This window comes from Symphodus melops, assembly GCF_947650265.1.
Source record: "Symphodus melops genome assembly, chromosome: 19".
NCBI lineage: Eukaryota > Metazoa > Chordata > Actinopteri > Labriformes > Labridae > Symphodus > Symphodus melops.
The window spans coordinates 2,627,622-2,653,776 of NC_136709.1; the positions used below are offsets into that span (position 1 = coordinate 2,627,622).

General features: G+C 40.2%; 2 protein-coding genes across 4 annotated transcripts in view; one reads left to right on the forward strand and one right to left on the reverse strand.

The window, feature by feature from the left end:
* Positions 1–16,941: 16,941 nt before the first annotated feature.
* adi1 (acireductone dioxygenase 1) lies at positions 16,942–21,546 on the forward strand. The gene is made up of 4 exons (XM_079369989.1): positions 16,942–17,344; positions 18,003–18,122; positions 18,325–18,504; positions 20,266–21,546. Exons 1-4 carry the CDS (start codon positions 17,222–17,224, stop codon positions 20,380–20,382), a joined length of 540 nt encoding a protein of 179 aa, XP_079226115.1. The 5' UTR covers positions 16,942–17,221; the 3' UTR covers positions 20,383–21,546.
* Positions 21,547–21,593: 47 nt separating this feature from the next.
* Positions 21,594–26,155, reverse strand: part of trappc12 (trafficking protein particle complex subunit 12) — a 31,834-nt gene continuing 27,272 nt past the window's right edge. For 2 of the 3 annotated variants that reach the window (XM_079369976.1, XM_079369974.1), the window contains exons 9-12: positions 25,825–25,923; positions 25,042–25,145; positions 24,271–24,382; positions 21,594–24,070 (exon numbers count right to left, since the gene is read on the reverse strand). In XM_079369976.1, the coding sequence (XP_079226102.1) occupies positions 23,828–24,070; positions 24,271–24,382; positions 25,042–25,145; positions 25,825–25,923 (558 nt within the window). In that variant the 3' untranslated portion in view covers positions 21,594–23,827. The remainder of the gene's footprint in view (positions 24,071–24,270; positions 24,383–25,041; positions 25,146–25,824; positions 25,924–26,155) is intronic. The other variant, XM_079369975.1, reaches the window with a different exon arrangement.

Below are 26,155 nucleotides of genomic sequence, written 5' to 3' on the forward strand. Positions count from 1 at the left end.
GGATTAAAACACTACCACCATGTTGGACTTGATAGAAAGTAAATAGAAAGTTTCAAAGAGAAACAAATTTGGGACAAACTCCAACGCGTGTTGTGGTTTAATGACCCAAAATGTAAATTTGACTCAGGCCTTTTAACATATATCTACTAATTACTTTCATGTAACACCTTTCTTTTACACCCTAACCCAAACCCTTACTTCTTTATTTAAACATATACTTTAAGAACTACGTTTTAAAAACTGACGAAGGTCAGACTTTACAGTGTACAATGTATTTTATAATCACATCCAACTTTAAATTGTATTTAACAGTGTGTCAATAATATATTTTAAACTTTAAAATAATTATAGAGTGAATTATATATAGATATATATAATGAATGTGGAAACATGAACAATGAGGGATGTTAGTAATAACATGTGAATGATTTATTTATGAGATAGATTTGTGAATGTAATATTTGAGCAATATGCTATATCCTATGTTTCATATGTGGAAGTGTTGCCTGTACATAATAACGGCTGGGTTTAATTTGATTTATACAGCCAAATAGCGTTTGTCAATTCAGTCTTACAAACAATTAAAGGTTGTTTGTGCAGCATTTAAAAAGAATCAAATCATCATCAGGTGCAATTACTCTGAGGCCACTGTTGAGATGATTGATAGCCTTTGTCTCACACCAGTGTTATTTTTAGAGCTAGCGTTTTCACTAAAGATTTATATCTCCCATAATCCCATCTGTGGCATCTTGAAGAGGATCAGCATGAGAACAGGTTGAGCCCTGAGTGTGCTTAAAGTAAAAATAAACAGGGAGATTTCCCTTTAAATCCTCAGTTCCAGCACATAATGTAATATGCAGTGCACAGGTTGTTAGAACTGCCAATCAACCCAGCAGTGGTCTCGCAGTTGATGAATTGCAGTCATGTCTCAAAATGAATGTGGTAATTATTTACTGATGATCAAAAGTGATGCACATAACACCTTTAAATGAGAGCACAGTGCTATTGGATTGTTCATCTTTTTATTGATGTTGCAGAGTCAAAGATGGCAGGTGAAAAAGTTACTGTCACTAACACAATAATGATTCCTGTGGTTAATGAAGGCTGTGTGGGAGGTCATGTGGCCTGATGGGCAAATTACTTCCGAGGCAAGTTGCTATTTTAAACTTGCACTTTCAAAGTAGACATGAAACTGTTTGAGCTATGACACCTTCAAGTCAATGTCTCGTAGTGTGTCACTGGTGTTGACATTAAAGGTGATGCCACTGGAATTGTGAAGGGTAAATCTATTTTGGCCATATTATTTCTTGATTTAGGTAAGTGGGGTCTGAAGCTGTGTTTTTTTTATTTACATAATAGGAACTGTTGACTTGTGCAGCTTTAACTGGAGAACACGATCAGTGAAATTCTCTGCCTGTCCTTGTTCTCGGTAATGAGGCTCAATGTATAACCAGTAGGATTTGGCAGTGCTGAAAACGCACCTGTCAGGTTCAGTGACTGATTTATTTCTGGTTCTTTTGAACACTGATTTACATGCACATCCACAGAGGAATTAAGTGCTCCATTAGCATGTCTGTATTTTGGGGGGCTGCAGGATTGTCAGAATGTTTTCAAAGTTGAATGTTAATCAGGACTGAATGAGTGACATGTAAAGGTGGCTGCTTTTTATTATTAACCATGATAATTTTATAGCATTTCTTTTCTTGATATTTAATATCCACTTGCACCTCGAATCCCTGCTTAAAGTCGGCAGTCTCAAAGTATAAAAAGGTGGCTGTGAGGACTTTTGGCAGGGCCAATCAAAATGTAAGGGGCTACCACGAACACAAGTTTGGTGTTGGGACCCTTTTGGAGCCCCCATGGAAGAAGAACCTCACTGCTATCCCTGAAAAACAACTTTTTTTTTTTTTTTTTTAACAGGGTTCTCTTTATCAGTCTGGTTATAAGCTTAAAAGTAAATCATTAAGGAAGATGTAAAATGCATGTCACCCAATGTAATCTATAACAATGAGGGTACAGACAATCCACAGCAAATAATCAATAACTGGATAACTGTTCCGTCTTCTCAAAAACTACATAAAAGCCCACACTTAAAGATTAGCAAAATTTGAAAGACCCCACATGATGACAAAAAGTAACAGCTGAAACAGTTTTGTTCTTCGTGTGAAGAGAGCAATGATGTAACCAAAATGGCACACCAACACTTATTTCATTTACAAATAACCTGCATCCTGTTTTTAGGACAAAATTTACATAGAAGAAAAAGTATGAAATTAATTGAGTATGCACTTCACATGCAGCACCACCTGTAGATGAGTGAACACTGATTTGTTACAGTTGTTGTGCTTCCTCCTTCAAAACAGCATGCATCCCAATTCGCTATAATTTTGTACGTTATCATGTCGTGTACACCTCGCTTTATGCAGGGGTTGCTTTGCAAATAGGTGTGCACATAACATAAAAACATTCATGTTTTTATTTTGGTGTCCACTAGTCATAGATGCTTTAACTTTAGTACAAAAAGGGGCATCATTTTAATATTTTAAAGTATGACTAACGTAATAAAATTTAAAGTGCTAACCAAAGGAAATGTGCAACACTGAAATGCAAAGGAAGTTACGCGCAGTTCATGCGACTCAGCAGAAATGGCTAATTTTACCATAAGTCAAAATGTGACAAAGCAAAAAGCCAATATAAGGTTACAATTTTGGGGTTGCACCAGCAGTTGCCAATCAGGTTTCAAGGCGTCCCTGTCACAAACACGGGTTGAAAAACAAAGTGAGGAGGACCCAATTGCAGATAAAACAAAAAGATGATTTATTTTAACAAAAGGCATAAACAAAAACTTACTCAAACTTAATCCAACAAATCCAAGAGAAGAAAAACAGGGAGCCAAGAGGACACAATGACCAGGAACATATGAAACACTACAATGAACTCACACATAGGGTGAGACACACAGAGACTAAATGGACAGGGGTAATCAGACACAGGTGAGACTAATGAGACAGGTGAGACTAATCAGGGTAATCAAGACCGGAGGGAACCACAGAGAGGCAGGAAACCAGACAACATTGAGAACTACAAAGTAAAACATGGAACAGAAAGGCACAGGGAAAAGACATGAGAAAATTAAACAGGAAACACTGAAGACTAAATAAGAAAACACAATAACTCTACACTAAGAAAACATTCAAACACAGAAACACTAGGGAAAAATGAGAAATAAAACAAAAAATAAAAACTCAGGAATTCACAACAAAATCATGGCAGTCCCATGCTGCCCCTCCAGACACGCCCCTGAAAGTTGCATCTTTGGTATTTCTTGGGTTGCCCCCTGAAATTAGAAAATTGCAGCCATGAGTAGACATGACCCTGTGCTTCTTTTAAGGCTCTTTTTCTCCCTCTATGGTACAACACTTTAAACGTTTTTTGTAATCAGGAATCATATTTCCCACCTTTTTAATTCAATTGCTGCCTTAATCATTTTAAGCTCTTAGTTAAAGCCTCATGGTCGCTGTCTGTTTTTTTTTATAAAGGCTTAATAACACTTAACACAGCCCAAACCTGTAGACTTTATCTGATTACCAATGGTTAATCTAAATCCTTCTGCCAATGAAGAGTCACAGACTCCAGTGGCCATGGACTAAACTTTACTAATTAACAGCTTTTTTTGGGCCAATAAAATGTGTACAATTCAAAACTGCAAAAAGGATTCTAATATTAAAACAATTATCATAAAACAGTGAACCTGAAACTAGCCATATGAGATATCCAGACTTAATTTCAGGATTTTAAAGAGGGTATTTTTTCCCTTATAAGCATGTCTTAATTTTCTCTCTCTATTTGGACATAGCCAAGCTCAGTGTGATAAGCGGCACAGTTTGGACACATACCACCCACATTTCACATATGAGCAATATAAAGAAATTAAGCGGGTGAAAGTGTTATGAGACACCTCATTGTTTCAAAAGTATTTTTATTGCATCTCTTTGTTTGATTTTTAAGGATTTCATGCACGAAAACAGCTGAAGATCAAGTTTAACAGAGCAGATTTTTATCCTGCAGCTCCACCGTTTCAAATCATTCGAGCTTTGGCATCCAATTTTTGATCATGTATGGAAAAGTGTACTCTTTGTTTGAGGCTGGCTGTTTCTTGTTTTCGAAATGGTAAAAGGCCATTGCGTTTGTAAAGCCACCTGGACTAAATGTCAGTTGGTCCACATCGCCTTTGCGTCACTCAGACTCTAGTGGCTCTAAAAAGGCTTTTTACATCGCACTGTTTATTGAATGTGACCTGTGTGTGTGTTTTTTTCTCCAATGTATTATACAATTGGCATTATTATGTGTAGCACTTGAAACATGCTTTCTATTGGATAATGACATTTTCAGACCCTGCTGCTTTTCATGTTTGTTGGAAGGATTTTTATGTCCAGGTTATGAAACTTTAAAGTTTACCAATTGGACCAAAGGAGGTGAGTGTACATTTGTATTAAAGAAATCTTTGATTTGCTCGCATCAAACTGTGGTAAGACATCTAGTTTCACTGTGACATACTGAGGAAAAATTACTGTACACATCTTTTGTAAAAAATAAAATAAAAAAATCCAGTAATACCAGGCCATAATACTTTGCTGTTCATGTAAACGCTGATCACTGTTGAAACTTAGTGGTGATTGAAAACTAAGACCTGAGAGAATTTCTTAGTGGAAATTGATGATTTATGTAAAATCTTATTGTGTGCTGTATTCACAAGCCTTGTTGAAACGCATAAATGTATAAATAAAGACTAAACTTGATGGTTTAATGTGACTAGCCTGTTTGTTGTTCAACTGTTTTGACCCCATTTACCTGAAATATGACATATCAGTCCCCCTGTGGTCTAAATGAAATGTCTATGCTGTGCTTTGGTCTCAATATATCATGACTCAAGCAGCAAAGGAGGTTTGTGACCCTGTAGAAACCAGCTCTCGCAAAACGCTCTGTTTTGGCGTGTGTCTCTTTAAATGCATTGAGTTTTCCTAGTAGACATTACTCCTCTGTAGAGACAATAAAAACGGCGTACCTGCGCAAAAGTTTTGTTCTAGGCTGGAGGCGGTGTCCATGGATGGAAATACCAGCTGAGGGGAGGGTTATTATTTTTCCCAGATTCCCACGGTGACATCACAAGGAGTGCAAATTTGAAACAGAGCATTTCTCTGTTTTGTGAGACTTATGCAGACCAAAAAACAAAGGACGGGATGGGTTTATGTCACATTGTGTGGGTATGTGGACATTCAGGTTATCAAATAGGCTATATGTTCAAAAAACACTCTACCAGTGGATTTTCACTAATATGTCCCCTTTTAATACTCAGGTAATCAAAGTAATGAGCCAATGATAAAGATATGTTAGTAAGCACCTAAAAGCCTCCACAATCTTTTTCAATAAAAATTTAAAATGTTTTTAAAGTTTCTGTAAACTTTCCTTAAATTGGGTTTTAATAGCTGAGGTGGATAATCCTACAGATATACAACTATATCACTAAAAGTAATGACATGATTATCATATTCCAGCCATAGACTCCAGCACAGATTACACACAGGGTTAGTTTAGTTACCGGGGGATTGGTGACAGGTTTTGAGTCCTCAGTGCAGTCTTTTTGTCACAGGACTCGAATGCAAGCCAACAATGACCTATTTGCAATATTTTGTTGTTTGTGTCTGAGGAGGGAAAACTGTAATGAGATAACGATAGCCTTGGTTCTTTGAGAACAAACAAAGGCAGTCTCAGCTAATTTAGCATGTTAATGCTAACTGCTTTTTTTGGAATGTTTAATTATTATTATTTGTAATTGTATATACTTAAGTAATCCCAGAGATGGAAATTCTGGTTCAACAGTTTATCATTCATCTATTCATCATGGAAATGGTTAGTTATATTTTGGCACTCACCATTCTGTCAACAGCCTTCACATTGCCATTCTGCAACAACCCCGTAACAAAGCTCCACTGTCACTCCGCCTCTGTACTCTTTAACTTGCATTCACAACAGTGTATAATTGGAGTTCCAGTGTGTGGTTTTAAATTGCTCCATGGCGTTGCAGAAACACAACAGGAGATCCACGTACACTCACTCTATAGCCTGCACCCACACATATAAGTGCTTTTCCACATTTCCACCATATGGCTGCAGGATTGAAGTGCGCGACGTAGATGAACTCCCTGAAGCATTGATGTTGTTGTTTTTGTACAGAGAGTTTAGTGACAAAGAATTCTGAGAACAAATGGAAGTAAATCAGCAAACTTTACATGTTAATGACAACTGTTAACATTGATAAATGTAAAAGAGCATTTTTTGCCTCTCGCCATTAAGTCAACAAATTAATTAAAAACTATAATTTAAGGCAATGGCAAGATAGTCTCAAAGTACGTGACTGATTACGTCGTGTTAGCTCAGCTCCAGAGTTGTGATTTTGAGTACTGAGCGCAGTTGTCTATTTGTTATCGGCAGGAATTTAGTGCAAAAAAAAAACTCTCGGATCCATTTTCAGTAGTGGTTGTTTAGTTTTGTAATACTTGAAATTGTTTACATTTCAGAGCAATTGTGGCAACTCAGTTGATGCTGTATGCTAACAGCTAACCATTATATCGAAAAACAGCAGATTAACACTAAACAAAAACAATCACTTCATTTCATTTTATTCAGACACTTAAATGTGGTCTCAAACACGAGTTCATTTCCCAACCTTTGTTACAAGAACTATAACCAAAGCTTCTCCTGAATGTCTTTATGAAAAGAGTGTTTTTCTCACACAAACACACACACTTACATGCAGCCTGTGATACCATCTGTGTATTATATAGTACATGTTGAATAAGGAGTTGTCGCTAATGTAGGTCTGTCCATCTATTTAGGGCTGATTAATTAGAGCACTGAGAATAAGGCCAGAGAGAGAGAGAGAGAGAGAGAGAGAGAGAGAGAGAGAGAGAGAGACACTACATTTATGAATACTTTATCTATGTGCCACTTCTTCAGCCACCGCAGGGACTGTGGAGATTTATTGGGCCAGATGAGACAGTCTGTTTGTCACATAGTCTGTAAAAATATACCACCAGATTTACTGTAATTCTTGAACCAATTTGAACCAACTTTGAGGATCAGTGCACACAAAGAAAGATGGGAGCTGGATTTAAGTAACTTTTTGGGTGAAAAATAAACACACAGATTGTTGTATTCATCAAACAAAATCACCAAATGACAATGAAGTGATTGTAGACACTTGTGTAGCTCTAAGTAGCGGACACTATTTTCTCTTGTGTCTTTAAGCAGCACAATGTGCGTCACCAATAACTCCTTTGAGAAATGTGAACAACATCTTTTAAAAATGCAACACAATGAGCTGCATTGAATGGATGTCTTGGAGCAGGATAATTATGAGTTTTGATCATTTTCGTGACTCATCTTTTCAGAAAATTAATAAAAGCATAGACTGTTTTGTGTGTTTTCATTACAAACTCTCCAGCAGATTATAACCAACCCAGGCCTTGCAATGAAATGACACTTTTGACAATGCTCAGTCTAGTGAACCCTCTGTGTCTTTTCTTAAGAGCTTCTTTGATAAACTAACTGTAGGTGTTTTTCAGACAAGAGGAACTGAAAAACTAAAGAGAAATGTTTTTTTTATGTCGCCACTTCTGAACAAAATCAGTGCATAACACAAATAAGCAACACAAATTCACAGAAGTTAATTTCTTTTTTTCTTCAAATCAAGCTCGATTTTTATGGCACAGTGTTTTTTTAATCGGGCATCGTATAAATACTATCTTTTGGATTGTGGATTTACAAAGTAATCTTGCAAATTAGACAACTGAAAGATGTGCAGAATTCTTGTTACCATAAAATGTCATCTAGTATAAGAATTAAATCTCTAAAACAGCCAAGTGAAGAATACTTCTCCTAACATAGCTGCCAGGATGAAAGCCTACAGAAGTCTGGACAGCTTCATGTTCCGTGTGGCTGGGTCAGTAAGGCTGCTATTTGAGAAGTGAAGTTAAGCCAAGGCCAGTTTATTGATATAGCACATTTCAGCAATGAGGCAATCCGTGACTTTTTTTTGTCAAACGCTACAAGCAACAAATCCAGCAACTTTTCATTTTAAGACATGATGGCCTATTTCAATGGCAAAAAACAAACGAGCAAACAACAATGGAAAACCAAGAATCAATAGAAGAGAGCTCATTTGTTGTTCAGAACATATTTAGTTGATTTTACTCCCTTGTTTACTCTCCCACGATGTTATTTATCTCCTGCAGCATCCATTACAATTGCGCGCTTATTGCCAATTATGCAAATTAGGTGATGCCCTCATTAAGCGACTTCTAGTGATTTTTAGGACAGCCAATAGCTACTTTCCTTACAGAGGAAGTTGGCAACACAGCTAGAAAGCTTTTCTGTCCTGCCAGGTGGGTAGTTCCAAAAAACGGGAAAACAATGAATGTACCAGAATAAAATATTAAAATGTGCAAAAGTACTTAATTCAAGAAGTCATTCATGAAGAGAGCGGCTCGACTCAAACTGGTGACATGCTGTAGCTTCACAACTATCGTTACAGAAGGGGGAGAGCTCAACTAGCTCTACTAGTAGATGTAGCTAGTCGTAGTGAAACAGATCATGGTTCATTCAGATCACCCCCCCATTGGTTCAGGACAGACCGCGTGTGGTCCAAAGTATCAACATTGATGCTCCGACTGATCCCTGTACTGAGTCTCAGTGACAAGAAGGCAGCATTTAATTAGTGCATGTGGGCGTCATCGATGCCTGCTGTACAAACTGGACGACATTTCAGGCTTTTTAAAAGAAGGTTTTCGTGATCCCATCTGAAACAGGTAATTTATGATCTGGTGCACCACGAGCATACTTCACATGGTTCAGGTAGAGAGATACAGCTGCACAGGAACTGCTCATGGACTTAACTGAGCGAAATGGAAATATTCATGCAGTAACATAGTTTAAACCTTCTTCCCTCTGGAAGACTCCTAAAAAAACAGTGTTTTATAAACGGGTGTGACTTACATTACAGAATAAATGCAAAAAACGTGCCATTGAATTAATAAATAACGTTTGAGAAGAAGTATTTTAAAGAAGACTACACAGTATTTTCTCTCATGGGAGTCCTACTCTAATCCTCAGTCTCTTTGCCAGTTAAACTTGTACGTAATGTGGCTAACTCTCCATTTTCACATTCTCCGCAGTCAGCCAGTTGCAGCGCAGTACACCACGCCACGGTTTGCTGACACTTTACTCAATGCTCCTGTTTCCACAGTAAGTGCTGGGGTTCGTCTCCAGAGCGTGCCAGCAGCGCCACACTGTTTTTTGCTCGATTGCATCCTTAGTATAAAAAGGTTTTGCGAAGGATGTGCAATAAAGACCAAAGTGTCAGTGAAAACGGCGCTCAGGTGGAGCTAAAGAGGTGGAAACACCATATTTTTGACAGCAAGCAGGCGTCAAGCTGGACAGAATAATACAACCTGGACAAGAAGTCAGACAAAGAAAAACACAGTGTCCAGTCAATTCCTGAATAAAACAATAAACTGACTGCATGTATTTTCCATCACTTCATCAACATTACGTAAAAACAGACACCAAATCAACAACAAAGCAACCTCAAGACAAAACAATATGTTTATGGGTTTTTTTTCTTCATTCCCACGTGACCTTCTCCTGTGATGTGTGCAGAGCTGCGCTCACGTTCTGGAAAGGGTCCCAGTGGGGCAGAGCGCGCCATCCAGCGGAGCAGAGCCGTGGCGCAGTCGGGGATGTGGAAATGAGGAGTCAAGTTACAAAAAGAATCCTTCTGATGGGAAAGAAACAGAACAGTTTGTGCTTACTTGATCTGTCGCTTCATCGATATCAAGGTTAGCTATGTTTAATACATTCTCCAAAAACTTTCATGAAGGCTCACATAACAGGGGCTGAATGAGGGACAAACTCATGTTCAGTTGCTGACGAGGGGAATACACTCGACAAAAAACCCCAATATATATATATATTTAGAGAAACTGCAAATTTGCATTGCGAAAAAAAGCAGCTGGGAAATCAGGCATTTTAGGCTGTGACCATTTGAGAAAGAGCCTGCAAAATCCTTGAGAGACTGAAAAACTCTGTTTTCACATCGAAAATGTATTCACAAGGATGTTGCCTTTGCAGGTGGGTAACTGCAGCACGCTGTCTGATTATCCTCTGTAGACTTGTGGTTTGCTGGGGCAGTTTGTTTTTCATAGGCGGTTGGATTAATGGTGATTATTTACCAAAGAATCAATCGGAAACATGCAAGAATTGAGCTGCATGTAAGAAATAAACAAATGAATAAATAAAAATGCCACCATGCTGTTTTAAAAAAAACACCTTTTTTAATCTGCCCACTGCGTCTGCACCAAACATCCACATTTAAAGTCGCCTGCTGCACACATCCAGCAGATAAGTGAGTTTATCCCACAGCTGGTCTGTCATCAGTAGCCTTATCGTCATTATCATTTTCATACGTGTAGTATTTATGTTAGCAGGGGTACAGAACATGAGCAGTCGTGGACTCATCAGTGACTATCTCTGCCTCCCTGTGTCTCCTAGGTGTCTATCTCTTCACATTGTTTTTGAGTTTTTTTGACCGTGTGGGCGTGTGTGTACATGTGTGGGCGGGTGGTTGTCGGCTTTTGTTGTTGTCTATGTGCGTGTGTAGTTCTGTGTGGGTGCTGGCTGTTTGTATGCACTGCATGTGTGAAGAGAGGAGGACGAAAGGAGCTGCTGAATCTCATATTCACTCAAACACAAGCGTGCAAGAATATAAAGTGGAAGGCATCAGGATTCAAGGTTGCATCTCAGTCTCTACAGTAAAATATTGACTACATTTACAGTTCAGAATCTCGTTTTTTTATTACTGACAATTAAAACTCCAAATCATTTAATCCTGATAATAATAAGCATTGTTTAACTGCGCCTGCTTGTGCCACCTTAAATCTCTTTAAATCCACATGTATGGTGGGAAAGAGAACATGTGCAGGAATTAGAATTGTTATCGCTGCATGAGCACTTTCACTCATGCACTGTTCCCTAACGTTGCCTGGGAGCACTTCATGAACGCAATAGTTAATAGTCCAGATTATTCCCTCTCAGCAGTCACTGGGGTGATAATGTTCATGTTGAGTGGAGTTTCTTGGCTTTATACCAAGCCACAACCACCACTGTTGAAATTGATGCCGATGCAGTGAGCAAAACTGCAGTTCCTCTAACGTCCACTTGAGGCAGGCACACACACCCACACATGGTTGTTTCTCAAGTTGATAACTGGACTGTAAAAACAAACGTATAGAAAAAAAAGTCTTGACTGGGGTTCATCGCTAACTGGTGGCTACCCCAAAGAGTCCAACTGTTACGACCCTGGCTCAGGGGAAGCAAAATAAAGGAGTGAAAATACTCTGTCAGAAAAATAAACCAATCTGTGTTGCTTACGTGGTTAAACAGAAACTAAAAGGAAAGAAAAAGTAAAAGCTGAAGCCGTGAAGCTACAGATTGACTCAGGCTGTTGTGGTCAGCTCACAGGTGCAGCAGGTCAGAGGTTGGTGAATGTATGGAGGTCAGTTAGTGCCTCAAAGAAAACAAAACAACATCAGGTGTTGCACATAATACCTCCTCCCATGAATGGGTTGTTTTAAGATCCTTTTAACAAAGAAACATTTGACATCAATGACATTTTACTCTGATCACCGGCAACCTTGAAAAAGCATCTGCGATCACGTTGTCCTTCCTCCGAATATGCAGGTTAAATCCTTGAAGGAACAGATTCCAACGCAGGAGACGGCGGTTGTAGTTTTTCCTCCTGCTTAAAGAGACCAGGGGGGTTTTGGATCTGTGAAGACCACTAGAAATGACACATAGCCAGAATAAGGGCCAAACACTCCTTTTTGATTGTGGAGTAATGTTTCTGATAAACATCACACTTTTGAAAAGTAATGTAAGCGAGGCTCCACACCTGATGAGTCCTGTTGCAGCCTTATGAGCAACATCACTGGTGTTTATGACCAACCTAAAGGGCCAGTCAAAGTCAGGGCCAGCAGGAGCACGAGCCAACAGAGCTTTTAAGTTCTCAAATAACAGCTGACAAACATCTATCCAAACACACTCTCATACAGCATGCTAAATCGTTGTCAGAAAATAACCAATGGTTTCAGAGAACGTGTGTTTACCCAGAAACAGTCAACAATCATCTGCAGACATCGATGGAGGTGGTGCTGAGCTCCACAGCATGCAGGAAGTCAACTCAAAGGGGTTAGCTGCCTCGCAGGACATGAAGGTGTCACAAAATAAACGGTCTCTTTGGTACAATTAAGACGAGTGAAATCCATCACTTAGCATATTCATATCCTTTTTTATTTCCTTTCCCAACTACCGCATGGCGGAAGCAGCAACAAAAGCTGGAAACAGGAGGATTTTATTGTTTGCCAGTCTGTCTGGACCGGAGCACACCGGCTGTCTTTGCCGTGATAAATTGCTCTGACAATTTTTTTCGCCCCTGTTTCCTCTGTCAAAGCTACGGAAGAGAGCTGTGAAAGAGAAACAGATATAGGCAGGCAGAAGGGGATGCAAATACACTATGAACAAGAGAAAGAGAAGATCAGGAGGTGTTGCTTATATAAGACTATCACAAATATCATGGTAGGGACCTGAGAGGGAGCGGAGCTATTTTAAACCTGGGCCTGAGCTCAGAGGAAGAAGCAGTGTGGGCTGATATGTTGGCCATCGCAGGAAACTGTATGTGTGTGTGTGTGTGTGTGTGTGTGTGTGTGTGTGTGTGTGTAAAACGTGTGTTCCCCTCCCTTCAGAACCTGGTTGAAAGCAAACTGGGACTTTAAAGGAAAGTTACATAATGCAGACTGGGGCTTTTATCACAGTGAGGCACCTCCAAATTTCTCTCCTGGTCAAACCATTCCAGAAACGCCTGACTGTTGTTTCAGGGTTTGAGCAGAAATCAGAGCTGAATAAAGACAGACAGAGCTGCACAGACTCACAGACTCGTGTACAGTATTGTAGGTGGGTGGATGTGTGTGGTGTTGGTAAAGAAATCATTTGAATATTGTGGGATAAGGATGATGATATGACTTCCCCTCCGCAGGGATTTGGACAACTCACAGATAAAGTGGCTGCTTTTTCTTCCAGGCTGATAAGCGTAATTGAAAACAGCACCTGCAGTGTTAGCTTGCCTCTCATGAAGGAGCACATTCAAAGGACTCCGTGGGTTTAGCCAAACTAAATTAAACCCTGCCTGAGAATCTCCATCAAGATTTTCTCCCTACAAAACAAGACTTTTAATCGTCATATATATATTTGTGTTTTTGATTAATCTGTTAAAGTATATCTTTCCTTTTTTTTTTTTTTGGCAACACATGGGCAAAACATGACGCCTAAAATATAGCAATCAGCACTAAGAGTGAAACAGTCTATGGTGGGCATCTAAACCAGAGACTGACTGTGTCCCAATTCAGGTGCTGCATCCTTCATTTGATTACGTCACAGCAGTTCATTTAAATGCTGTCACATTTTAAAAGCTCCTTCAAATGTGGCAGAGAAATGCAGCTTCCTTTCCCCGTGCAACAAAGGATCTATCTGGTGCATGACTAATTAGTTATTAGTATGGCTGTCAGCTGTGACGCTTAATATGTGAGATTAAGGTCAAAAATCAATTCTTAAGACAGTCCAGATATAAAGTAAAAGAATGACAGATCTTATGGATTTATGGTTCACCTTCACTGAGTTACTAATAAAGAGACAGCAACTAAAGTGGAACTCCTGAGAAGTCCAAATGCTGTTCCACCAACTGGGAATCTGTGGAGGTCAGTGAGTCATTTTGTACATGCTCTCCTACATATGTCATATAATGTAACAGTGTTAAATAGTCCATTTCACTGAATAAGCCCTTTGAAGCAATTTTCATATATGCACTCCTGAAAAAAGTCTTGATCATTTCAGAACTGCCCCTGAAATCGTCCTGATGTTGTTCACGCATGCACCTCACAGCGGAGGAGGGTGTGTGTGTGTGTGTGTGTGTGTATGGGGGGGGTCTACTGAGGTAAGCTGTAACTTCATAAGAATGACAGGTAATTGACGGTGGACGAAGAAACTGACTCTGTTAAACAACAATGACAATATTTGCCTTCATATGATAAATGCTATGTGTAGATGACAGAATCACAATGATCGATGAACAGTGGAGGACATACAAAGAACAGAAAACGTAACACAGCTGTGTACATAAGTGTACTGTATGTGTGTATTTTATACTCATTTATTTTGGTAATTTTGAGGATTTTTTTTAATGTCTATAATCTAAGGGTAATTCTTCTTAGGTCTGTAAAGATGTAACAGCAGGTTTAAGACCCTCGTAGCAGCAGGTCTATTTTTTGATTGGAGCCAAGTGTCTGTTGTGAGCTTGAAAGGAAACAAGGTTCACTAAGACTCACTATGACCTTTAAAGGTAACGCCATCTTTCCAGCTTATTAGAAGTGTACCCAAATAGAAAACAATTTGTAGGCTGCTAACAAGATATCAGCAACACTGCTATCATGAAAAGTTTGTCAGACTTTTGCACCCTGTTGCTGTTCTGCCTGACCTCGGCCGAATAAATCTAAAATAATATGGTCTGTTTCACGATTTCTACATTGAACTTTAAAAAAACAAAAAAAACAATAGAGGACTAGCAGGAGAAACTACTGTGTGCATGAAGTCTGATGTCACACATGCATCTCATCTTTAAAACTTCAGGAGGTTTTTTAGGAGTTGTGTGCAAGTTTGAAAGCCCTCGAAGTCATGCTATCATATCACACTAGTGTGGCGGTGCCGTCAATATTTTTATTGTCAATATGGACTGACTATTAAAACATCATTTTACAGCCCTACTTATTAGCTAACAACTGCCTCAAACCCAAATCTAAGGTTTTTAAACAGTCAGCGTTAATGTGGTTAAATAAAGTTTAATTATTTAATTCAATCGTATAAAAACTCAGAAATAATTGAACAACACAGCCTGTTTGTCTGGAATAGTCAATAATGTTATGTCATACATGGCTCTGAGGAGTTGAGCATACGTCTGTGGCCGCACTCAGTTATTGCATATTGTTGCTTTCCCATCATTTCAGCTCCAGTCTGGTTCAGTAAGGATATTACCCTGTGTAATATTCAACAGAATCAGAGGCTTGAGTTTCAGCATATTCGAGGTCATCTCTGTGATCCCATAAACTTTAAAGGGCTGAAACTGTCTTTAGCAAACCTCTGTGACAATCTAATGATTAGCAAAGTGCACTTTTTCATCCTCTGGATAAAAGCTGAAATGTTGAAGTAAAAGTTTAACATTTACAGCGGAGTAAAGGGAAATGAAATATGACTACATAAACAGTAATACATGTCATTATGCTTTATGAAAAACATATAAGTCCCTGCAGCTCTGTGAGCCAAATGTGCTGAAGTATGCTGGTGTGTGCTCAGTATCCTCTCACTGAATGTTCAGTGCCAGCTGATATGACACATCCACATGACGTCTGAGCTTCCCGTGGAGGATGAGGTGTCGGTTCACCTTGAAATTAAAGGACACTTGACTGTCTCTCTTGGGAACATGAGACACACAAAATGTCAGACATGTACATTTCCCTATTTGCTGATAGATGAAGATTTGTCATCTTGGCCTGAAACAAGTCATATCACACAGTGTGTCATTTTTTCGCAGCTCTCTGGACACATCCGGATTAATGAAACACCCTCCAGGTGAACCAGGTGGGGAGCGGTCTTTCTTTTACTGAAGTCTGGTGCCCTCTGGTGGTTGAACTGTCACACTTTTCGTATTTGCCGTAAATAAAGATCCTTTAATTTGCGTCTGTATTTGGAATTTTAAAATAAACAGTAAACGTGACCTACTTTTACAGACTTTTATCTTCATGTGCATTAGGGGTTTGTGGCAGAGCTTTCCAATCAGAAAGGCTGTGCGCAAAAATATAAATTTCCAATAAAAATCATATCTGCACTGTTCTTCTAAATAATCAATTGATGAAATGTAATGAAAATATACTATAATCTACATTGTTTGCAACACTGCATGCAAACTAAACAAAAAGTCTGGAAACACAGGCTTTCTTGTTCCTTACACTTTTTGTTCGGGGCTAACATTAGCTGACACCTTCAACTACAATCCAATAAGAACATTTGTGTGAACCTTCAGGTCATCAAACATTTTATTTTTCTAATTTTCCATCAACATTGAACGCATCTCGTGTACATGACGGCAGAGTGGGACGTATGGTCGCATCGACGAGGTGGCCGAGTGGTTAAGGCGATGGACTGCTAATCCATTGTGCTCTGCACGCGTGGGTTCGAATCCCATCCTCGTCGACATTTACTTCTTTTCACGCTGCAGGTTGTCACATGGTCACGTTGAACGTTCGTTTTCGCTGCATTCACGCGATAACGGAATAGTCGGAAATAGGTAGATCCACAGATAGACGACACGACTGCAATCATTTTAAACAAAGATAGATAAGCTAGATAAGCTAGATAGATAAAATGCTGTGCAATTCTGTTTTTTTCTTTTCTTTTTTTTTAAATACTTTTTTGCTATTTTATGACTTCATGAATGTCTTAGTGTGAATGTTTTTTTTGCTTTTATATTAATGAGCATCGAGCGGTAATTTTCTTTCCCTATGTGAAAGAAAGATTTTGGAATCTTGTTACAAAATTAAACTTTTAAAAGTAAATGAGAGCAAATGTAATGGAAACATGTTTAATGTAATATGTGGTTGTATTGGCCTATATACTCTTGTTTATAGACAAAAAACCAACATATCTTTGAAAATATATTATGCTCTTTGTTAATGTTTTTTATTGAGAAAGTAATACGAGGGATCTACTTCCGGCGTTACCCTTCAAAGTAAAACTAACAAAGTAGATTGCTGTGCGTGACTTTATTATAGCTTATAACCTTCTTCAAATACATTTTTATACAATAAAGATCTACATTTCCATAAACATGCAGCCTGTTTGCAGATCTCCACGCCCTAAAACAATGCTATTAGTTCACGTTAACTGAGCATGCGCACCTGTTATCAACAGGAAGTATGTGTGAAGAGGAGTCGTGCATGTGAGAGTTAAACTGTTTTAGTAAGTTTAAGCGAAGCTGCAGAAACGTCGTGCAGCTCTCTGAAACATGGCTATTGAAGCGTGGTTCATGGACAGCTCGGATGAAGACCCGAAGAAGCCGCACAGACAGGAACCAAACCAGTCCGTGTCTCTGGACCAGTTAAAGGAGCTGGGGGTGTTTTCATGGAAGGTAAGGCACGCTGCTTTTAAAATGCAGTCCTCGCAACAGCTGATCAACTAACAGATGCATGTTTCTGTCAGTAATGCAGCCTGATCGGTTTTCTAATCATTTCTCAAAGCCTCTCTAAATAAATCATTCATGTTATGTAACTAATGCGATGGACAACAAATCCCAACAAGTACACTTTTTGGCTTTACTTTTTAAATGTCTGAGCTCATAATAATTGAAAAGATTGTTATGTATCAAATTCAGAAATGAAGGAAGATTTAAACAAAACAAAAAAAAACCTGACTGAAGTTAATATTTTGAAGTTTCGAGTCTGATCACATGAGAGTTAATCTTTACATAACAGGCCCAGTTAAGGACCCTGTGCTGCTGAACTAAGTGAGTTCAATGATTGTTAACATAAAAAGACATTCTAGTGATGAAAACTATGGATCATGTGACCCATTCATTTGGCTCAGATCAGCAGTACAAGCCGACTTTTAAGGCATTTTAAAGACTAATATTTTAGGTTTTATCTGTCAAGAACATCTATCTGAGTAGTATAACACTAAACCCCTCAGTACTTAATAATGTGGTCATCGGCGGCCTTCATTTGTTTAAACTAACGCTTCCAGCCAACTTGTTGATGTGTCTGATCAGGGCTGTTGTCCTGTCATTACAGCTGGACGCCGACATCTATGAGAACGACCCCGAGCTGGAGAAGATCAGAAAAGAACAAGGCTACTCCTACATGGACATAATCACTATTCACAGGGACACACTGCCTGACTATGATGAAAAGGTAACACGCTAAACAACAATTATTTATCCTTCAGATTGATTCTATCCTTTTTATGGCACAACATTTAGCAGATTGTGGGTTCAGAGGTCACGACACTTCATGATTCCCTGTGTCAGGAGGTGGGGTTGCGAGATGCCTTCAAGAAATGTTTAAAAAAAAAACAAAAAAACATTCAGTTTGTTTGTCTCTTTGTGTCGGTCAGTTGAAGGTTTTATTTACGGAGCATCTGCACCTGGATGATGAGATCCGTTACATCCTGGATGGTCACGCCTACTTTGACGTCAGGGACAAGCAGGAAAGGTGGATCCGCATCTTCTTGGCCAAGGGGGACCTGATCACTCTCCCTGCTGGCATCTACCACCGCTTCACCCCGGACGAGACCGTGCGTAACATGTACCACTTTATACCTCAGTCTGAGGGAATTTCTCAATTCTGATTGGCTGTTTGTTGTAAACTAATTAGTGACAACAGACACTTTTGAAGCAGTTTTCACAGTTCTAATGTAGCCAAGTTTTAGCTGAGCAGCAACCTCCAGTCTTGAAATATAAAGCGAATGGGGAAGTGCAAAATCCTGCATTACATCGAGCGTCCACTTGAGGCCGGCTCCAAGAACCTGGAAGTCACATACACACCAGTCCTGTTAAAAAAACAGTTTTTACAACAGAAATGAAAATGTTTACAGCCTGGTACAAAAAAACCTTATCCATAGAGAAGCACATAGCTGACCTGATTGACGGTTGGGTGCAGTATAAGAGTTTGTCATAAGGCTGAAAAGCCACCTCAGCTCTCAGCCTGTCGTTGGCTTCACTGCCCGTCATCATGAGACAGGATTTAAAGCATGGCGACTGCTGCCTCATTTCTTAACGTCGTCTGCTTCATGGCTTTGGTAGTGTGTATGCTCAGACAGTGTCAGCAGTGCACCACAGTAAACTGGATTACATGAGATGAAATTGAAAAGAGGCCTGAGGTTGGTTTGCTGGAGAAAAGAACAATATTTGAATAAGAATGAGTCTGACTGGCGTTTTCTTACGACAGAATACGAACAAAAATGTACAGATGAGTTTAATTGAACTGCAGTTTTTAAAATGTTTTTCTAGTTGACGTGTCCAAAAAATGCACAGAAGACATATTTGTGTCCGTTGCAGACGCGGTGACACAGCTTCATCAAAGTGTTGCAGCTGTGTGATGAGTGTCTGCTTCGTCTTTCCTTCAGCCAGGGGCGTGTGGAGCTCTGTTTGTTTTTAAGAGAGGTTTACTTTGACAAACTCGACAGTTTTTCTTCAGGGAGTTGACCTCCGAAACAAGTCGAGTCATCTCGAGTCTGTTCATTCATACGGAAAGTTGACAAACGGGTCTTTACGTTGTCTTTATTCTCTGTGGACACCTGAAGGTGTCTGCATAAAGTGCTATTTCAATGGAAATGTTGACCTGATAAATCCAGGTAAATGGTAACACAATGAAGCCTAATTGCTTCTACGACACAAATGCAGCAAGAAAACAATTACGCAAGTTCCTTGAAATAAGATCCAGATCCTTTTTCAAGAAAGTTTTTGTACATTTGTTGCCTTTTATATTTTGAAATAAGACATTTATCTGGACTTGTCAGGTGAACGGGGTCATGTTAGGTATTGGACTACAAAAAAAACCCTAAAATAAAACAGTCTCTTCTGGGTTTCTTCTTTTCTTTATAGCTGCATTCAATTCTCTCTCTCTTTCCAGTTTACATCTGTCCTATCAAAAAAAGGCCTAAAAGCCCCAAAATCTATCTGTTGGTACAGACCCTGGGATAAAATAGATTTAAGATAAACCCAGCTTTACTTCAAGCATTTACATCTTTGTCTCCTCTCTTCTTTTCATAACAGAGTAATGTTTCCTCTGCAGGAAGGAGATAAAAATGAACCTCCAGTCTTCAGCGTTTAGGGAATCTGACCAGCTCCTTTTCTGGCAGCCGTGAAACATTTCTACATCTTTTATTGTTTTAGGAATCTTCAAAAGAAATAAATGACAATTCAGCCGCAGCTGAACAAACGGTCTGACTCGTGCAGCTGCTACTTGATTGGCTTCTGGCTAGCCAAGTGCTTATGTAAGGGAAGCTAACGAGTTAAATGACACATTCTGTTGTTTGTGTTTTTTTTTTTTTCAGGAGTACACAAAAGCCATGAGGCTATTTGTCGGGGAGCCGGTGTGGAAAGCGTACAACCGGCCTGCTGACGAGTTTGAGATCCGTCACAAGTACGTGGCTTCTCTGCAGGGATCCTGAAAGAGAGAGAGAGCTGCAGCACAAAACATTCAAGACAACTGCAGAGCAGATTCCACAGAAACACAGAGTGCAGTAGAATAAGAAGAGGCAGAAAGTAGGTTTTTAAAGGAAACTAGTCTGGAGCAGAGAAGACGCCATGTGCTCCGTTATATTTAGACTGTTTCAGAGGGCATAGTCATTTTCTTTGACTCTACAATGATCGAACAGACACAATTAGATTTCTAGTAAAATGATAGATGTATGCACGAGGAGCCTCTTTGAACTCTCATACTTTTGATATCTGATCATGATGCATTCAGTAGTTGACTTCACCTGTGATTTAGTGCCACCTAGTGGTGATGGTTCAGATTTCACCTCTCTCCTCTGCCTGTGTTTTGTTTGTCCATTCTGGGCTACTGTAGAATTCGGCAGTCCAATAATAAAAGCTCTGTTGGGAAAAAATCTGCATCTCCCTCTGTGGGTGTAAAGAGCTTAATCGTTCTTACATTCAGGTGATTAACCAAGTAAAACAGGTAGAAAAACCCTTAAACAACCCGTGTTCTTCAAGCTTTAACTTTGATTCAGGAGTCTTTTCTTATCCTTTAGGATGTAAATAATCACAGCAGACCAATCACTGGTGCCTTATTCTCCTCAAACATTTGTTCTCGGTCTGAGACGCTGTTAGACTTTTCCCCACAACAGCGAGTATTCAATTAACTTAATTTACACAACTAAAGAGCATTCATTTCTTATTCCACATTCAAATGTAACTGACTTAGAGATGCATCGGTTCAACATCGGTATCGGCTGTTCCTCTCCCCGTTGAAAGACAGCGGATGTCTGTTCACCACCTCATTTGCCTCGATGAAGGTTTATTCTCTGATGGGCCCAACAGACCTGTAGCATTACTTAACATGTAAATGATGTCGTCTGAAACTTGTTTCAAAATCACCGAAACGCAGACACCTCGTTCTCCTTCAGAGAAGAGGCTCGTGTTTTCAGCAGAGGAAGTCACCTGTTGGATAAACGCCGACTTGTTTTTAGTGTCAAACTCGAGAGGAAGTGTTGGCATCGTGGAAGTCTGACACAAAGTCGTTAAACATCGACGTCGACCCCGTGCATCTCTAAAATGACTCAAAGGTTCCATATTTCTGCTCGGTGGAAAATAAAGCTGCTCTGATCTTCGCTCTTCGTCTGTTTTTTGTTTCCTCTTCACATTGAACGCGACAGAGTTGATTTAAAAGCACATTTTTATTTGGGATAAATAGAAATGATTTATAATAATATACATTAATATGATCAGCACAGAATGTAAACAGTGATAATTAAAGATCCACCAGGACAAATCACAAACAAAAAACAAAAATCAACTTATGATATTTTAACAGAAAAAAAGAAATTATCCTTTTGATATGTACACATTTACATCATGGTGTAGTGGACAGGATGTGCCTTTAAAGACCCTGGCAGTTTGAAAAGGAGTGGTTTATGACCGTTAATGTGTTAGGAGTGTGCAGATGGACAAGCTTTGGACCTGTGCTGTAGTTTCTTAGTCTTGCTGCACAATAATGCCCGTGTGCGAGTCTCACACGATGAATCCAAAACTCCACTCACACAATGCTTCGTTAGATTCGTCCCTCTGCGGGCGCGTGGTGTGGGAATTAAAAACAACTCAGAGGAATAGTTTGACACTTCAGGTGATTATTTTACACTTTCATCCTCTGATTGAATAAATAAAAAAGATCTCATGTCTGCACTTTTAATATGAAGCTCTGGTTAGCTGACCTGTGGATTCAGGAGGGGGTCAGATGTTGGACTGAGTCCTGAATGATGAGGGTTGCCTCCCGACAGTAAAGGTAAGATGACAGTAAAGCTGGTTTAACACACTGCTGCACTTTAACTTATTGCTGCTAAAGCTGCTCCTCATAAGAGAACTAGAGTTTGGTAACAAGCTGAGCTCCCTTACAAAAATATATATCCCTCATGACACAGATGCTAAAATAGCTCCCAGTTGACCAGATTTTAAAATCGTGATAACATTTTTATTTATTTATTTTAAATCACATAATTGTCCCTTATTCTTCCAGATATATTCCTCTCAGGCTGCGCTTTATTTGGTTCGAGTTGTCGGTATAAAAAGAGAACGGCTTTGTGGAGTAAAAAAGTAAAAATGTGTGAGAAAAAGAATAAAAAAAGTGGAACAATAATCACATTGTGTGACACAGCAGGAAGGTGGCACACCTGTAGAAAAGCTCACTCGCGCGCGGTGTCACTCGTGTATTGTTAGCTTCATCTATGTGTTGTGTATCCTGTGTAAACCAAAATGAAATGTTTTCTATATGTGAAGAACAAATGTACACAGGAATATTTGGATGAAGAAAGTGGCCTTGAGTCACTCTTGAGTGTTTAAATCAAAATCACAGTGTTGCATCAGTCTGAAAGTCGGTGTCACGTGATCCTCACCGTGAGGTGGAGAAGGAGAGAACATTTGAAATCTTTGCTGTTGCCTTGTTTCTCGTCTTAAAGCGAAGGAGAGCTAACGGTTTTCGAACAGCGAGGTGATTATTTTTCCACAGCCGGCTGGTTTATGTTTTTTATTCCTCGTGTGAAGAAGCTAGCTGCTTGTTAGCTTGTCGCTGAACTCTCGCTCCCTTCCAGCAGAGCTCCAGGTTTATCATGTAAAGATATCCTTCCTGTGAGCGAGTGAATTGATCAACATGCGTTTTACTGTTTGTAGTCCAAATGCTGAGTAAAGCTTAATGCCCCGAGGCTGCTGGGTAATTTCTCAGTCTAAGGAGCTGAGCAGGCTAAATGTTTTCCTGTTTCTAATCTTTAAGATAAATGAGGCTATCTGCAGGTAGCTGCCGGGTTTTCAGATTAACCTCTAAACAGAGCCAGGCTTCTTGTGTGCTCACATCTTCTAACCTGCTAAGTTAAGCTAACTGCCTGCTAGCTGTAGCATCATATTAACGACGCAGACAGGAGAGAGATCTTTAGCAAAAAACAAAAGCAGATTTATTAAATTTGAAATTCTTGAAATGTCAGACTATTCCTTTAATCGGCTAAAAAAAACCCAAAACAAGATAAGCTCCTGCACAGACGGGATGTTTGTAAGTGCATGTTTCTGCAGGTGAGCTAACCACGTTTTCTGTTCCTGCATGTTACGTTTTGGATCATTATCAGGTCAAAGGGACACGAACGCCTCCTCCTCTGCGTGGGCTGACGCAAAGAGCAATGTGTTCCTGGGTTTAGCTCACCGAATCACTTTCCTAAGAATAAAAACTGTTCATAATGATTCTGGGACACTAAACCCACCACATTCACTTTACGGTCCCCACACTCTTAAAGGAACAGGAGCTCTTCTCGTCTACTTACTTCTAGGTTTTCATTCCCTCTCTCACAGGATGAGAAAGCGTGTGTGTGTGTGTGTGTGTGTGTGTGTGTGTGTTATTTTCAGTGTATCCTCTCAGACCAGTTTGAGGCACTGCGTGTTGAAGCTGTCCCCCTCCCTGCTGGCCACGGCCTCCAGCAGAGCCTGCTTCTTCTGCGTGCTGCGAGACGACTCCAGCTCGTACATGGTGGTCAGGTTGAACAGGACGCTCTCGTGCAGGTAGAGGGCGGGATCTTGCTGCACCAGACCCTCCAGCTGACCCAGGGACTCCTTTAAGCGACCGAGATACAGCAAACACACCGCTGCATTGTTGTTGGCCTGGGAACACAAGGAGGGAGAGTCTGAATGAGTGCTGCACAACTGTCTGGACATCCCAGAGAAAGCGTCATTTTGCTCTGCGTTAGCTTTATTTAAAACTGTCTTTTTAGACACTATTTTGACTTGTGTGGCCAAAGGCGTGTGAGATGATTGTGACTACTGCTCTGCATTATGAAGCTGCTTTAGAGTGAAGGACTTACTACAGTAGACGTGGAAACACTTACGACGGGGTTCTTTGGGTCGATTTTCAAGACTTCAGTGAAGGAGGCGTGTGCTTCAGCGTAGTTGTTCTGACTGAGGTAGACAAAAGCCCTGAAGAACACACACACACACACACACAGACACAGACACACACACACACACGGTCATTAGCTCTACAAACACTAGGATAAAACTAAATGCAGGAAAGTGATCCTCTGCTTATGTCTACACATCGATAGAAGCTGCGTGAAGGCTGAATGCTTCTCGAGTTTCTTTTTTTATGGACTTGAGTTCCGATTCAGTACAAACACAACAGACAAGTATTTCTGCACAAAACTGGAAAAACTGTGGGGCTGGTTGTGTGCGCTGAGGTGATGTTTTGTTTGAACAGGAAAAGGACAAACACAAACTGTTTACACAGAGTCGGAGGAAAACTTTTGTTTGTGACATGAGGCTCATTTGTGCATCACATTATCAATCAACCACCTGTGTGAAGTGAACATCGACGCAGCGGGAGTGAGACAAGGTGTCACCTGAGCTGAGCCTCGCACTGCTGAGCACGAGGTGCACAGGTGTGCCCTCCTGTGCCACACGCACGCACGCACGCACACACACACGCACACACACACACACACACACCATAGAAGCCCTGAGGGCTGCTATCAGGAGTGAGAATGATCCTGAGCAGCTAAAAGTGCACACACAATATGCAGAGGTGTTTCATACGTGACAAAACACACACACACACACACACACACACACACACATACCTGTTCATCAGCACACATGTGGTGTCACCGGGCTGGCTCCCTTTCATCAGGCAGTCTTTCTCCGCATCCTGGAAGTACCGCTCTGCAGTTTTAACGTCTCCGATCTGCCCAACAACAAACCCGCAACATATTCATAACCATCCGTGTGTGTGTGTGTGTGTGTGTGTGTGTGTGTGTGTGTGTGTGTTGTTAAATGGGACATGCAGTCATGAATTAAGTTGAATATTATGATGACCGAGGGAAAGCTAATTTATTTCACCTGCAAAGAATACAAACAGAAAAAGTTCAGGAGCGAACAATAAGGACAGAACCAATGTCTCTCTGATGGTCGTAAAAACAAAGATGTGAGGCGTCAGAAAGAACAACATATCAGGATTAATCCCATGACTGTTCTTTTATTACCGAGAAGTCAGGATGTGGTTTGCATAGGGTGGCTAATGGACGAACGTCTGGGGGAGAGAAGTTATCTGCACAACAATGAATGAACACAGGAATGGTCCAGAGAAGATTTGAAACACATCCTCCACTCGCTGTCGTGTTGTGAGTGCGAGCTGAGCAGTAAAAACAAGAAGCGTCTGACTTTGTTGCTTCATCTGCCATCTAGGATTTCGACAGCGTCAGACGCTGCTCTCGTTCCACAGAGAAAACTTCACGCTGCGAGGGACACGAACCAAAAACCAACTCTGGAGGATTTGGGGTGGCAGGCTGTCTCTGAAGCATGTTTTTGAGGGACTCATGTTTGAAAACAGCTTTAGGTGAATGTGTGGGTTTTAATGTGCACACCTGGAGGAAGATGCGTCCTATGCCACTGAGCAGCTGCACTCTCTGCTGGGGTTCGTACTGGATGATGGAGTGATAGGTCTCCACAGCGAGAACGTAGTCCTACGAGACGGAGAGAGAGCGAGAGATGAGAAAAAAAAGAGATTTAGAAAGTGAGAGGGATAAACAAGTAAAGACACCGGTTAGAGGTGAGCGAGGTGAAACCGGGTAAAGAGTGGGCTGTAGAGACAGGTGGAGGGCGAGCAAGGTAAGTAAGGGAAGGGTTGAGGCTTGGAGAGAGAGAGAGAGGGCATTAATCAAGCATACGGAGTATTAGCAGGGCGATGTGACCCTC